The 15,228-nt window shown below is 50.5% G+C and overlaps 1 protein-coding gene across 1 annotated transcript in view; it reads right to left on the bottom strand.

The window, feature by feature from the left end:
* CCT5 (chaperonin containing TCP1 subunit 5) overlaps positions 1-15,228 on the bottom strand; it is a 162,419-nt gene that overhangs the window by 106,049 nt on the left and 41,142 nt on the right. The window contains exon 3 of the mRNA XM_082259656.1: positions 9,845-10,009. Within this exon, the coding sequence (XP_082115782.1) occupies positions 9,845-10,009 (165 nt within the window). The remainder of the gene's footprint in view (positions 1-9,844; positions 10,010-15,228) is intronic.

The following is a 15,228-nucleotide window of genomic DNA, read 5'->3' as shown; positions in this document are numbered from 1 at the left end:
ATTAAACCCACTGGGTTGAATATTAAAAAAAAAAAACCCTTTAACGTGTGTGCCAGGCATACAGTGCCTTGCGAAAGTAATCGGCCCCCTTGAACTTTGCAACATTTCAGGCTTCAAACAAAGATATAAAACAAATTTTTGTTCAGAATCAACAAGTGGGAAACAATCATGAAGTGGAACGAAATTTATTGGATATTTCAAACGTTAATAAAAAAACTGAAAAATTGGGCGTGCAAAATTATTCAGCCCCTTTACTTTCAGTGCAGCAAACTCTCTCCAGAAGTTCAGTGAGGATCTCTGAATGATCCAATGTTGACCTAAATGACTAATAATAAATAGAATCCACCTGTGTGTAATCAAGTCTCCGTATAAATGCACCTGCACTGTGATAGTCTCAGAGGTCCGTTTAAAGCGCAGAGAGCATCATGAAGAACAAGGAACGCACCAGGCAGGTCCGAGATACTGTTAGAGAAATTTAAACCTGGATTTGGATACAAAAAGATTTCCCAAGCTTTAAACATCCCAAGGAGCACTGTGCAAGCGATAATATTGAAATGGGAGTATCAGACCACTGCAAACCTACGAAGACTTGGCCGTCCCTCTCAACTTTCAGCTCATACAAGCAGAAGACTGATCAGAGATGCAGCCAAGAGGCCCATGATCACTCTGGATGAAGATGGATGGAGCCAAATACAGGACCATTCTGGAAGAAAACCTGATGGAGTCTGCAAAAGACCTGAGACTGGGACGGAGATTTGTCTTCCAACAAGACAATGATCCAAAACAAAAGCAAAATCTACAATGGAAAAGGTTAACAAATAAACATATTCAGGTGTTAGAATGGCCAAGTCAAAGTCCAGACCTGAATCCAAAATCGAGAATCTGCGGAAAGAACTGAAAACTGCTGTTCAAACGCTCTCCATCCAACCTCACTGAGCTCGAGCTGTTTTGCAAGGAGGAATGGGCAAAAATTTCAGTATCTTGATGTGCAAAACTGATAGAGACATACCCCAAGCGACTTACAGCTGTAAATCGCAGCAAAAGGTGGCGCAAGTATTAACTTAAGGGGGCTGAATAATTTTGCACGCCCAATTTTTCAGTTTTTTTATTTGTTAAAAAAAAGTTTGAAATAGCCAATAAATTTCGTTCCACTTCACGATTGTGTCCCACTTGTTGATTCTTCACAAAAAAAAATTACAGTTTTATATATCTTTATGTTTGAAGCCTGAAATGTGGCAAGAGGTCGAAAAGTTCAAGGGGGCCGAATACTTTCGCAAGGCACTGTAACACTAGTAATAGGGTGACAATGCTGCTTCTCCACTGATACAGTATATTTAGTGGGTGTTGTCACCCAGGAACAGAAGTGTTAATAGCAAGATGACTGCAGCCACCAGATTTATGGCCAGTTCACACTACATGCAGTGCCTTCATTTTCTGCATGGCAAGTGGGTTCCAATGGCATTGTTCACACCAGCGTAGTGTGATCTTCCAGTGTCTTTTTATGGAACAGAAAAAAGATTTAAAAAAAAAAAAAAAAAAGCTGCTTTCTACCTGCACAGACCATACTGGAAAGCACTAAAAAAATATCAAATAAGCACAAGACCCCAGAACATTGAAAAAAAAAAAAAAAAAAAAAAAAAAAAAAAACACACCAGGAAAAAAATAAAAAAGAAACTGGAATGCATAAAAAACACTCTGGAATGCATTATAAACAAGGGTGAATGTGCATGACGAAACACATCCTGAAAACGAATCTAAAGGGCATTTTTGTGGTGTGAACTGGCACCCTTATCACTAGTAAGCGACAATAGTTTACCTGTATGTCCTTCAGTTTAGACACACTTTAAAGAAAAATAGCATTTTTTGTAAGATCTTACAGTAAAATTATTTTCTCAGAGTCCTGACAGTCGCCGCCCACTTATACATTCTTCATTGGGTATTGGCCCTCTGCGCAGGAGCAAGCTAGGCAGTAACTTTGTTAATACAAACAAACTAACATAGACACACCTACAGGGGGCCGTCCCTCTGGCCAATATCCCACAGCCAGTACCACTCCAATACAGTTTCATAGCAAGAAGTCCATGAAAAACAGTCAACCCCAAAGAGGGGTGGCGACTGTCAGAGGACTCAAAAGAATTTTATGGTAAGATATTACAAAAATTCTATTTTCTCTTCTTACGTCCGCCGACAGTCGCCGCTCACTTATACAGTCTTTGGGACGTCCCAAAAGCAGTGCAGATGTGAGGGGTGGGAAGATGCAACCTTCAAAAATCGGCAACGCAGCACCCAGTTAGGAGAAAAAAAACTGTACTGAACCAACGGGGCAACCAAGCTTAACAGGGACTAACTCAGGAAAACAAACCCCATGACGAAGAGACAGAAAAAATAGCAAGTCTCTTAAGACCACTGCCGCACTCAAAACCTTGCGGCCAAAAGAAGCATCCAAGGATGCCAACACATGAAGTTTGTAAAACTTAGAAAAGGTGTGTACAGACGACCAGGTCGCCGCTTTGCACACCTGAGCCACCGACGCCTGATGGTGAAAAGCCCAGCAACGGCTCTAGTAGAGTGCGCCTTGACAGGGAAAGGAGGAACCTGACCCTTAAATCGAATAGGCCTGCACAATCGTCTATCTGATCCATTTGGAAATGGTTGCCGCAGACGCCGCTGTACCCTTCCAAGGTCCCTCAGGGAGGACAAACAGGCAATCCGACTTCCTGTAAGAGTCCATGGCAGAAAGGTAAACTCTGATCGCCCGGACCAAATCCAAGGAATGCGAAGTAAACTCCTTTGGATGCTTGGGCTTTGCACAAAGCGAAGGCAACACAATATCCTCATTGAGGTGGAAAGCCGAAACCACGTTAGGAAGAAGAGACTGATTTGGTCGCAAGACCACTTTATCCTTATGAACAATCAGATAGGGGGAGCGACAAGACAGAGGTGCCAACTCAGACACTCTACGGGCAGATGTGATCGCTACCAGAAAGGCAACCTTTCATGACAGCACAGGCAGAGGAATCTCCCTGATGTTCTCAAAGGGAGGCCGTTGTAAAACGGACAGGACCAAATTCAAGTCCCAAGGAGGTAAAGGCGCTCTTCTAGGAGGAGCCAAATGACGCACACCTTGCGGAATTAGTGATCACCACTAGAAAGGCAACCTTCTGTGACAACACAGGCAGAGGGATCTCTCTGATGTTCTCAAAATGAGGCCGTTGTAAAAAACGGACAGAACCAGGTTCAGGTCCCAGGGAGGAAAGGGAGCCTTCCTCGGGGGAGCCAAATGACGCACCCCCTGAATAAAGGTGCGAATCAAGGAATTAGTCACCAAGGGACGCTGAAAAAGAATGGCCAAAGCCGACAACTGGCCCTTAATAGTGGTCAGCGCCAGGCGCTGATCCACCCCAGTCTGCAGGAAAGCCAAAACCCTCGCCACTGAAAAGGAGTGGGGATGAAAACCTTGCAACACCAGGCAAAATATGCCCTCCAGGTATGATAAATCTGCCTAGAAGAAGCTTTCCTAGCCTTCAGTAAGGTAGGAATGACAACCAACGAGAGACCCCCGTCTCTCAAGACTTGGCTTTCAACAGCCACGCTGTCAAAGCCAGCCACTGTAAAGCAGGATGGAAGATCAGCCCTTGAGACAGAAGAAAGTCTCTTAGCGGAAGCCTCCAGGGAGGCTCGACAACCATCTGCATGATATCCGCGTACCAAGATCGACGCTGCCAGTCCGGAGCCACCAGAATCACCAGCATCCGTTCCGAGGCCAACCTGCGGAGGAACCTGGACAACATTTGAATCGGGAGAAAGGCATATATCAGCCGATACGGATGCCAAGGCACCACTAACGCGTCCGCCAGAGAATGAGTTCGAGCTACGAACCTTTCCACCTTTTTGTTGACGGGACGCGAATAGATCCACGTCCAGAGACGCCCACCGGAAACACAGAAGGTGAAACACCTCCGGGTGTAGGGACTTTTCTCCCTGGTCCAGGGTCTGGCGACTCAGATAGTCCGCCTGCCAGTTCTCCACACCTGGAATGTGGAAGGCTTTAAATCGCCGGAACATGCGACTCGGCCCAAGAGAGAATCTCGGCCACTTCCTTGGCCGCTCGGGCACTCCTGGTGCCCCCTTGATTGATGTAAACCACGGCCGTGGCATTGTCCGTCTGCACTCGAACAGGGCAGCCCCGAAGTCAAGCCGACCAACGGAACAGAGCTTGATCGCCCGGAGCTCCAAGACGTTTATCGGCAGGGAGGACTCCCCCTCTGACCATGTCCCCTGGGCACAAAGCGTGCCCAGAACTCCACCCCAGCCTAACGGGCTGGCATCCGTGGTGAGCACCGTCCACAATAATGGCCGGAAGGACTTGCCTTGTGTCAAGAGTCGGTGACTGGATCCATCACAAAAGATCGGGTCTCACTTGGTGGCTTAGAGAAATCCTCCCATCCAAAGACTGATGTCTGTCCCACTTGGCAAGAATCTCTGCTTCAGAGTTCTCATGTGAAACTGCACAAATGGGACTGCCTCGAAAGTCGACACCATCAGACCCAGGGACCGCATACAGGTCCGAAGTGAGGAGAGATCAGCATCCCTGAGGGACATGATCTCGTCCTGCAGTGTCTGGAGTTTGTCCTCCGGAAGAAAGACCTTCGCCTGAGCAGAGTCCAGGATCATCCCCAGGTAGGGGAGATGAACCAAAGGGAACAGAGCAGACTTCAGAAAATTGATGGTCCACCGGAATGCCTGGAGCATCTGAACCGTGACCAACAGATCGCTCAACAGGGTGGCACTCGAGCTGGACCTTAACATGAGATCATCCAGATAACCAAGGACCGCAATCCCCTGCACCCGCAGCAGAGCCAACACAGGAGCCAAAACCTTGGTGAATACCCTTGGAGCTGAAACGAGACCGAAGGGCAACGCCACAAACTGATAATGCTCCTCTGCGATTGCGAAGCGAAGATACCGCCGATGACCCTCGTAAATAGGGATGTGCAGAAACGCATCTTTTAGGTCGATGGAGGCCATGAAGTCCCCTGGACTGAGAGACGCCACCACCGACCGGATGGATTCCATCCGTAACTTCTGTACCCGCAAGAAGCGGTTCAGCAATTTTAGATCCAAAATCGGACGCACCTTGCCCTCTTTTCTGGGCATCGTGAACAGATTGGAGAAAAACCCTCGAAACCTGCCCCGCGGAGGGACCGGCGCGATGACCCCCTGGGCAAGAAGATCTTGCAATGTCCTTTGGAGATCCCAGAAATGATCGGGAGTCAGATAGAGATTTGATGGAAAGAATCTGTCTGCGGGGCGAGATGCCCGGAGAGTCTTCCACGGGCATCAAGGTGGATTTATTAACTCTGGAAACAGTATGGTCCACCTTAGGAGCCACAGGCCAGCGAGAATCAACAGAATCCGCAAATGGATAGCGGTACTTACATCTCTTAGGCACCACCAGCGTATGCTTAATGCGACGCCATTGGTCATTCACGGTTTCGTGAAACTCCTTGGGACAAGGAACAACCTAACCCGACTTCTGGGCCTTGCGGGTTCCGAAGAAAACCCGCTTACCCGACTAATCAAGATTTAAAGTCTCCTTCCCGGAGCTGATACGCGTGTCCACCGCAGCGCGGTCTCGTGCGGTCACAGAGAACTGAGAGGACAGGGACCCCACCATAAATAACATTAGATTTTTCACTCCAGGACCAGCAGTACACAGGGGGCGTATATTACAGAAAACTGACATGTACTGCCATCCCCAGAGTGGGCCAACATAACACCCCCTCACAACATGGTCCCAGGGACAGAGGGGTAGTAGTGCTCACCAGTCCAGAGAACTGAGACATCCCAGCGAAGATAGGAACTTTGCAGGCTCGTCCCAGTCTCCAGGGGAACGGTCGTTGCGAGGCTTGGGCGTACCAATAACCTACGACGCTCGATGGCAGGCTGGGACTCCACGAGGCCCCGTTCCGCCTACGCTTGTAGTCCTCCTGACTAAATAGAGCAGGTGAGAAAAATGAAGCTATTCTTAATAGAAAAAAAATGAATTTTTGTAAAAACCTTACCGTAAAATTCCTCTCTCTGAATCCCGACAGTCGCCACCCACTCATTCAGTCTTCACCAATGGGTATTGACCTCTTATCCATAGGAGCAAGCTAGGCATAAGACTTGTTAGAAACAAAGCAATTTACATAGACACACCTATAGGGGGCTGTCCCACTGGTCTAATACCCCCCTGCTATCAGCATTCCCAAATCAGTTTGGTAGCAAGCAGTTAAAGTCCAAAAGAACCCCACAAGAGGGGCAGGGGTGGCGACTGTCCGAGGACTCAGAGAAAGGAATTTTACGGTAAGATTTTACAAAAATTCAGTTTTCTCTTACGTCCGACAGTCGCCGCCCACTCATTCAGTCTTCACCAATGGGATGTCCCAAAGCAGTGTAGACATGAGGGGTGGGAAGCGCAACCGTCACAAAGGCAACGCAGCACCCAGGTCAGAGAAAGGAACCTTATCTGAGCAGAAAGGTAAAAACTCTGGTTAACAGAAAAGCTCAACTGGGAGCAAGCACCCAAGAAAGCAAATAAAAGGGAGAAAACAACCCCAACAGACGGGGACCGGCCAACGCCATGGTCCCCTCAAGGTACTGCCACACACAGAACTTTGCGGCCAAAGGATGCATCTGCTGATGCAAAACTAAGTTTATAGAATTTGGAAAAGGTGTGCACGGACGACCAAGTCGCTGCCTTGCACACATGGGCCACCGAAGCCTGACGGCGGAAAGCCCATGACGCACTCACCGCTCTGGTAGAGTGCGCCTTGACAGGGAAGGGCAGAACCTGTTCCCTAATAGAATAGGCCTGTACAATCTTCTGCCTGATCCATTTTGAAATGGTTGCCGCAGACGCAGCCATACCCTTCCGAGGGCCCTCGGGAAGGACAAAAAGGGAATCCGACTTTCTGAAGGACTCAGACGCCAGGTACACCACGATCGCCCAGACTACATCCAACAAATGCAAAGCAAACTCCTTAGGATGCTTAGGATTCGCACACAGCGAAGGCAAGATAATATCCTCGTTAAGGTGAAAATCCCAAACCACCTTAGGTAGGAAAGATTGGTTAGGTCGCAAGACCACTTTATCCCTATGAATCACCAGGTAAGGGGAGCGGCAAGACAGAGCCGCCAACTCCGACACTCTACGGGCAGATGTGATCGCTACCAGAAAGGCAACCTTTCATGGACAGCACAGGCAGAGGAATCTCCCTGATGTTCTCAAAGGGAGGCCGTTGTAAAACGGACAGGACCAAATTCAAGTCCCAAGGAGGTAAAGGCGCTCTTCTAGGAGGAGCCAAATGACGCACACCTTGAATAAAAGGTGCGCATCAAAGAGTTTGACGCCAAGGGGCGCTGGAAAAGGATTGCCAGTGCAGACAACTGACCCTCAATCATGGTCAGCGCAAAACGCTGGTCCACACCAGTTTGCAGGAAGGCCAGCACCCTCGCCACCGAAAAGGAGCGAGGATGGATGCCCCTGGATTCACACCAGGCAAAATAAGCCTTCCAGGTACGGTAATAGATCTTACCGGACGAGGCCTTCCTAGCCTTAAGCAGGGTAGGAATGACCGCCGACAAGAGACCCCGATCTCTCAGGACTTGGCTTTCAACAGCCACACCGTTAAAGCCAGCGACCGTAAAGCAGGATGGAAGATCGGCCCCTGAGACAGCAGATCGTCCCATAACGGGAGCCACCAGGGAGGCTCAACGACCAGTTGTATGATGTACCAAGACCGGCGCGGCCAGTCCGGGGCCACCAGAATCACCAACTTCGGTTCCGAGACCAACCTGCAGAGGAACCTGGACAACTGATTTGGGGGGGGGGGGGGGGGGGGGGGAGGCATACATCAGGCGATACTGATTCCAAGGCACAACCAGCGCACCCGAGGCATCTGTAAGAGGATTGCGCATTCTTGCCAAGAACCTTCCCACCTTGTTGTTTAGCCGGGATGCGAACAGATCCACATCCGGGGATCCCCATCGCGCACACAGCATCTGAAACACCTCCGAGTGTAGGGACCATTCCCCCTGGTCCAGGGTCTGGCGGCTCAGATAATCGGCCTGCCAATTCTCCACACCCGGAATGTGAACTGTGAAACGTGTGTCTCGGCCCAAGACAGAATCTTGGTCACTTCCTGGGCAGCCCGGGCACTCCTGGTGCCCCCTTGGTGATTGATGTAAGCCACCGCAGTGGCGTTGTCCATTTGCACCCGCACAGGACGGCCCCGAAGATGATCCGACCAATGGAGTAAGCACAGTCTGATCGCTCGAAGTTCCAAGATGTTTATGGGCAGGGAGGATTCTTCCTCCGACCAAGTGCCCTGGGCAGAAAGTGCCCAGAACGCCACCCCAGCCCGATAGGCTGGGGTCCGTGGTGATCACCGTCCATGGTTATCACCGTCCACAACGGTCGGAAGGATTCCCCTCCCGTCATAGCCGGAGACTGGAGCCACCACAGAATTTCATCTCTGGCTTGGCGACTCAAAGATATCCTCTTTTCCCAAGGATTGAGGAAGCCTGTCCCACCTGGCTAGCATCTCCGCTTGGAGAGATCGTGTGTGGAACTGTGCAAACGGTATCGCCTCGAAGGCTGACATGTACAAAAACAGAGCGCCACACACAAGATGGCGCCCAAAGGGCACTTGGTACACTACCAATTAAAATGGCCACTGAAGTGCCCACAGTGAAGCAAGGGGAGGAATGTGAGCCCCAGACACGAGGGGAGAACAGACCTAGCAGACTGTCATCCCCAGACAGAGGCCCCACACAGAATGTACTCACCATACCATGATTGCGTGGGTGCCTCTCTACGACTGGAAGCCTCCCACCCCAGGTGGCGGGGGTGCTGTCAGCCAAGCAGGACTCTAGCAACGCACGGAAGCGCGGTTGAGGCGCCCAAGCGAGGTGGCCACCTCGCAGGCTTTCCTCCCCGAGGACTGGGACAGGTCATTTGCGAGGCCAGCGCGTACGCATAGCCTGCTAAACACTCGATGGCGGGCTGGGATTCCATAAGATCCTCTGTCCCTGGGGCACCAGGACGACCAGCCCGACTCCCAGCTCCGCAAACGCCGTAGTCTTCCGAAGATCCAACTAACTAAGCGCAGGAACAAATAAAAAGCTAGTAGTGCAAGAACACTTTTGCATAAAATATAAAAGTAATAAAAAACAGAAGAAAGGCTGAGACTGTAGCCCCAGCACAGGGATAGCCTGCCTATCTTACTCCTAACTAGGCAGAAGAGAAACTGAGTTGGGAATGCTGATAGCAGGGGGGTATTGGACCAGTGGGACAGTCCCTACAGGTGTGTATGCAAATTGCTTTGTTTCTAACAAGTCTTATGCCTAGCTTGCTCCTATGGATAAGAGGTCAATACCCATTGGTGAAGACTGAATGAGTGGGCGGCGACTGTCCGAGGACGTAAGAGAAAAAAAACTTTTCAGAAAGAAAACAAAGAAAAAACAGAGACACTAGGTCCCAGCAGGGAAAACCTAGCCTACTCCTGATGCTAGGCAGCAAGAAAACTGGATTAGAGTGGTACTGGCTGTGGGATATTGGCGAGAGGGACGGCCCCCTGTAGGTGTGTCTGTTAAAGTTTGTTTGTATTAAAGTTACTGCCTAGCTTGATCCTGCGGAGAGGGTCAATACCCAATTGTGAAGACTTTATAAGTGGGCGGCGACTGTCAGAGGACAATTTTTCTCCCATTTCTCTACCACATTCTTCATGTACAATTAAAAGCAGCAATTAAAGTACATAAAAATGCTGTTTTCTGCCACAGATGCAGTCTTCAGTCTTACCAACAACTCCAGTGGTCCCATCTCCAATTTCATCATCTTGAGATTTCGATAGTTCAACCATGAGTTTGGCTATTTGATGATCAACATCCATCATACTAAGAATTGTTGCTCCATCATTGGTAACTGTAACTTGCCCATCCTTATCCACCATCATTTTGTCAAGTCCTACAAAAAAAAAAAAAAAAAAAAAAAGAAGAAGGGGGGGGGGATAAAGTTACCATTTTAAACAGAAAAGAAAGTTTACTTTGGAAAGCACAAGTAAACACGTTGCCAGCAAACAGAGCATCCCACAACTTGCAGCAGAGAGGGAGGAACCCCACCAGTTTTACCACCCCATCAGGATGCACTTGCTCCACATGCATCACCCAAAGGATAGAGAAATACCCAGGAGTCAGCACTATAAAGTATAGCCATATACATATACTGCCCTCAAGGATCGCTGGAGTCTAAGAGATCTTCTCCTTCCAATTTATACAAGGTGGAGGGAGTCTGCCTGATACAAAGGATACCAATCTACCCCCTTTACAACTGATATCCAACAGATCTTGAACCAGTCTTATATTGGAGGCTTATCTGCACTGCCCTCTTAAGTGTATTAGTGGTGTTATGGATGTGGATAAAATACTTCTGTCATAAGAAATACTGTATTGATATCTATCCATCTATCCATACAAATATATATTTTGTAAGAACTTACCGTAAAGATTATTTTCTCCGAGTCCTGACAGTCGCCGCCCATCCATTCAGCCTTCACTAGTGGGTAATGGCGCCCTCTGCAGGAGCAAGCTAGGCAGTTTAAAAGGTTAATAAACTTTTTATACCTAGGACACACCTCTAGGGGGCCATCCCTCAGCCATTACCCTGAACCAGATATCACTGTTCCTCAGTTTGTAGCAAGCAGTACCGGAAAGCTAACCTCCAGATCCAAAAACCAGAGGGACGGGGGCGGCACCTGACAGAGGACTCAGAGAAAAGAATTATAAGGCAAGTGCTTACAAAAATTCTATTTTCTGTTACGTCCTCTGACAGTCACCACCAATCCATTCAGCCTTCACTAGTGGGATGTCCCAAAGCAGTGCAGATGTGAGGGGTGGGACAACGCAACCAACCTAAAAAAAAAGGTAACGAAAACAACCGGGCCAGGAAAGAACATGAGCCCAACAGGGCAACAAGCCCAAAACTGGAGCAAACCCAGAACAAAGAAACACCCCAGGAAGAGACAGAAAAAAAAAATTATACAAATGTCTCTTCAAACCACAGCTGCATTCAAAACCTTGTGGCCAAAAGGAAGCATCCGAGGATGCCAGTACATCAATTGTGAAAGTGTGTACAGACGACCAGGTCGCCGCTTTGCACACCTGAGCCTGAGGCACTGACGATTCTATTGGAATGGGCCTTCACAGGGAAAGGAGGAACCTGACCCTTAGATTAATTAGGCCTGAACAACAGTCTGTCAGATCCACTTAGAAATGGTTGCCGTGGACGCAGCTGAGCCCTTCCGAGGTCCCTCAGGATGAACAAACAGGGAATCAGACTTCCTAACAGACTCCGTGGCAAATAGGCAAACCCTGATCGCCCGGACCACATCCAAGGAATGCAAGGCCACTTCCTTGGGATGCTTGGGCTTCGCACAAAGCGAAGGTAACACGATATCCTCATTGAGGTTGAAAGACGAGACCACCTTGGGTATAAAAAACGGAATTTTTGTAAAATCTTACCGTAAAATTCCTTTCTCTGAGTCCTCCAACAGTCGCCGCCCCTTCATAATCTTCACCAATGGGAATTGACCTTTGCTCCGCAGGAGTAGCTAGGCAACAAGATTTGTTAATATAAAAGCTTTTAGCATATCACACCCCTAGGGGGCGGTCCCCTCAGTCAATACCTCCCTGCTTCCAGCATCCTCAACTCAGTTTGGTAGCATAGCAGTAGAGTACATAAACCCCAAAAAGAGGGGCGGGGACTGTCGGAGGACTCAGAAAGGAATTTTACGGTAAGATTTTACAAAAATTCCGTTTTCTCTTACGTCCTCCGACAGTCGCCGCCCCTTCATAATCTTCACCAATGGGACATCCCAGAGCAGTGTAGACATGGGGGGGTGGGAAAAACGCAGCCGCGCCTAAAGCAACGCAGTACCCACATCAGAGAAAGGAACCTTACCAAAGTAAGAGAACCGACTGGGCAACAGGAAAACGTGCTCACCAGGAGCAACAACCCAGGAAGAACAAGTAACCCAGGGGTAAAAACACCCCAACAGCCAAGGGCCCAAACAAGGGACCCTAAGGCACCACCGCACTAAGAACTTTACGGCCAACGGAAGCATCTGCCGATGACTGAACATCCACTTTGTAAAATATTGAGAAGGCGTGAACGGACGACCAAGTCGCCGCCTTACACACCTGGGCCACAGAAGCCCGATGACGATAGGCCCAAGACGTACTCAGAGATCTGGTAGCGTGCGCCTTCACAGGGAAAGGAGGAACCTTCCCCTTCAAAGCATAGGCTTACACAATGGTTTGTCTGATCCATTTGGCGATGGTCGCAGCCGACGCCGCCATGCCCTTTCCGAGGACCCACCGGAAGGACAAATGGAGAATCCGACTTGCGAAAGGATTTCGTCGATGACAGGTAAACCCTGATCGCCCGAACAACATCCAAAGAATGCAAGGCCACCTCCTTTGGATGCTTTGGCTTGCACAAAGCGAAGGCAGGACAATGTCCTCATTGAGGTGAAATTCCGAGATCCGCTTCGGAAGAAAAGAAGGGTTAGGTCTTAAGACCACCTTATCCAAGTGAATCACCAAGTAGGGAGAGCTGCAGGACAAGGCCGCCAGCTCCGATACCCTGCGAGCCAAAGTGATTGCCACCAAAAAGGCAACCTTCTTGGACAACAGAGACAACGAGATCTCCCTGATCTTTTCAAAGGGAGCATGTTGCAACACGGACAGAACAAGGTTCAAGTCCCATGGAGGTAAAGGGTCCCTCCTAGGAGGGGCCAAGTGTCGCACCCCCTGAACAAAGGTGCTAACCAAAGAATTAGACGCCACAGGGCGTTGAAAGAGAAAGGCCAGCGCAGAAATCTGACCCTTAATCGTGGCCAACGCCAAACGCTGGTCCACGCCCGTTTGAAGAAAAGCCAACACTCTCGACACAGAGTATGAGCGAGGGGAATACCCCCTGGACTCACACCAGGCAAAATATGCTTTCCAAGTACGGTAGTAAATCTTCCCCGAAGAGGCTTTTCTAGCCTTGATCAAAGTGGGAATGACCTCAGGGGAGAGACCCCTATCCTTCAGGACCTGGCTTTCAACAGCCAGGCCGTTAAAGCCAGCGACTGTAAAGCAGGATGGAATATCGGTCCTTGAGACAGGAGATCTTCTCGAAGTGGCAGACGCCACGGAGCGCCGACTGCCAGATTCACGAGGTCTGCGTACCAAGACCGGCGAGGCCAGTCCGGCGCCACCAGAATCACCGTGTGCGGTTCCGAGGCCAACCTGCGAAGGAGCCTGGACAGCAGCTGAATCGGTGGAAAGGCATACATCTGACGATACTGATGCCAGGGCGCCAACGCATCTGAGGCGTCCGCCCGAGGATCGCGCGTCCTTCCTACGAACCTTTCCACCTTGTTGTTTAGACGGGACGCGAACAGGTCCACGTCCGGGGAACCCCACTTCGCGCACAACATCTGGAAGATATCCGGGTGAAGGGACCATTCTCCCTGGTCCAGGGTCTGGCGACTCAGATAATCCGCCTGCCAGTTCTCCACCCCCGGAATGTGAACTGCCGTTATCGCCGGGACGTGCGTCTCGGCCCAAGACAGAATGTCGGCTACTTCCCGAGCCGCTCGGGCACTCCTGGTGCCCGCTTGGTGGTTGATGTAGGCCACCGCTGTCCGTCTGAACCCGAACCGGACGGCCCTGAAGCCGTTCCGACCAATGCAGAAGGCAAAGTTTTATCGCTCGCAATTCCAGAATGTTGATCGGGAGGGAGGATTCCTCCTCCGACCAAGTTCCCTGGGCGGACAGAACGCCCAGACCACCCCAGCCCGACAGGCTGGCATCCGTGGTGATCACCGTCCACGACAACGGACGAAAAGACTTGCCCCCCCCGACACCGCCGGGGACTGGAGCCACCACAAGACCCCTTCGGGTGAAGCGGCTCAACGAAAACCGCAGATCCAGAGATTGCGGACGCCCGTCCCACTTGGCCAGGATCTCCGCCTGAAGACCCCGCGTGTGAAACTGGGCAAAGGGAATCGCCTCGAAAGCCGAGACCATCAATCCCAGACACCTCATACATGTCCGGAGGGACGAGCACTGAGTGTCCCTGAGGGACCTGACCTCGTCCTGAAGTGTCCGGAGCTTGTCTTCCGGCAGGAAGACCTTCGCTTGAACCGAGTTCCAGGATCAACCCCAGGTAGGGAAGACGAACCGACGGACACAGCGTTGATTTCGGAAAATTTATCGTCCAACCGAACTACTGCAGAGAGTCTGCATCGTGGTGGACAGGTCGTTCACCAGGCCCTGACTGGTCGCAGACCGAAGCAAGATATCGTCCAGATACCCCAAGACAGAGATGCCCTGGGCTCTCAATAAAGCCAGGACCGGCGCAAGCACCTTGGTGAAAACCCGCAGAGCTGAAGCGAGACCGAAGGGTAACGCCACGAATTGGTAATGATCCTCCGCAATGGCGAATCGAAGGTACCTCTGGTGACCCTCGAAAATGGGGATGTGAAGGTACGCATCCTTCAAGTCGATGGAGGCCATGAATTCCCCCGGAACCAGGGCAGCCACCACCGAGCGCAGGGATTCCATGTGGAACTTACGAACCCACACAAAGCGGTTCAGAGCTTTTAAGTCCAGAATCGGACGTACCTTGCCCTCCTTTCTGGGCACAGTGAAAAGATTGGAATAGAACCCCCGAAATCTGTCCCAATGAGGCACCGGAACCACCACTCCCTGGGCCCGCACCGCCAGGTGCAGATCCTGCAAACGCTCCGGAGACAGCTGAAGATTTGAGGGGAAAAATCTGCTCGCCGGCCGAGAGAGAAACTCGATCTTGTATCCAGATCGAATGATTTCCTGAACCCACCTGTCCCGAATGCGGGTCAGCCAGGGTTGAAGAAAACCGAGCAAACGTCCCCCCACCCCAGAACCGGGTGAGGACGCCCCTTCAGGTCGAATTGGCATGGGCAGCCGGCCCGGACCGGCCGGACTTCTGCTTACTCGCCCACGGCTTCTTCTGGGAGCCTTGGCCCTTGAAGGGCTTGCCCTTGTATTGCGACCGAAAGGCACGAAAGGACCCCTGAGAGGGCCTAAACGAGTTATTCTTCTTACCGCGAACAGACTTATTCTTTTGAGTGTGGGGTAAGAGTGCTCTTACCCCCG

The sequence above is a fragment of the Pelophylax lessonae genome (genome assembly GCF_965119305.1).
Source record: "Pelophylax lessonae genome assembly, chromosome: 5".
Classification (NCBI taxonomy): Eukaryota; Metazoa; Chordata; class Amphibia; order Anura; family Ranidae; genus Pelophylax; species Pelophylax lessonae.
The sequence above is the reverse complement of the archived record's forward strand: the minus strand, read 5'-3'. Positions and strand labels throughout refer to the sequence as shown.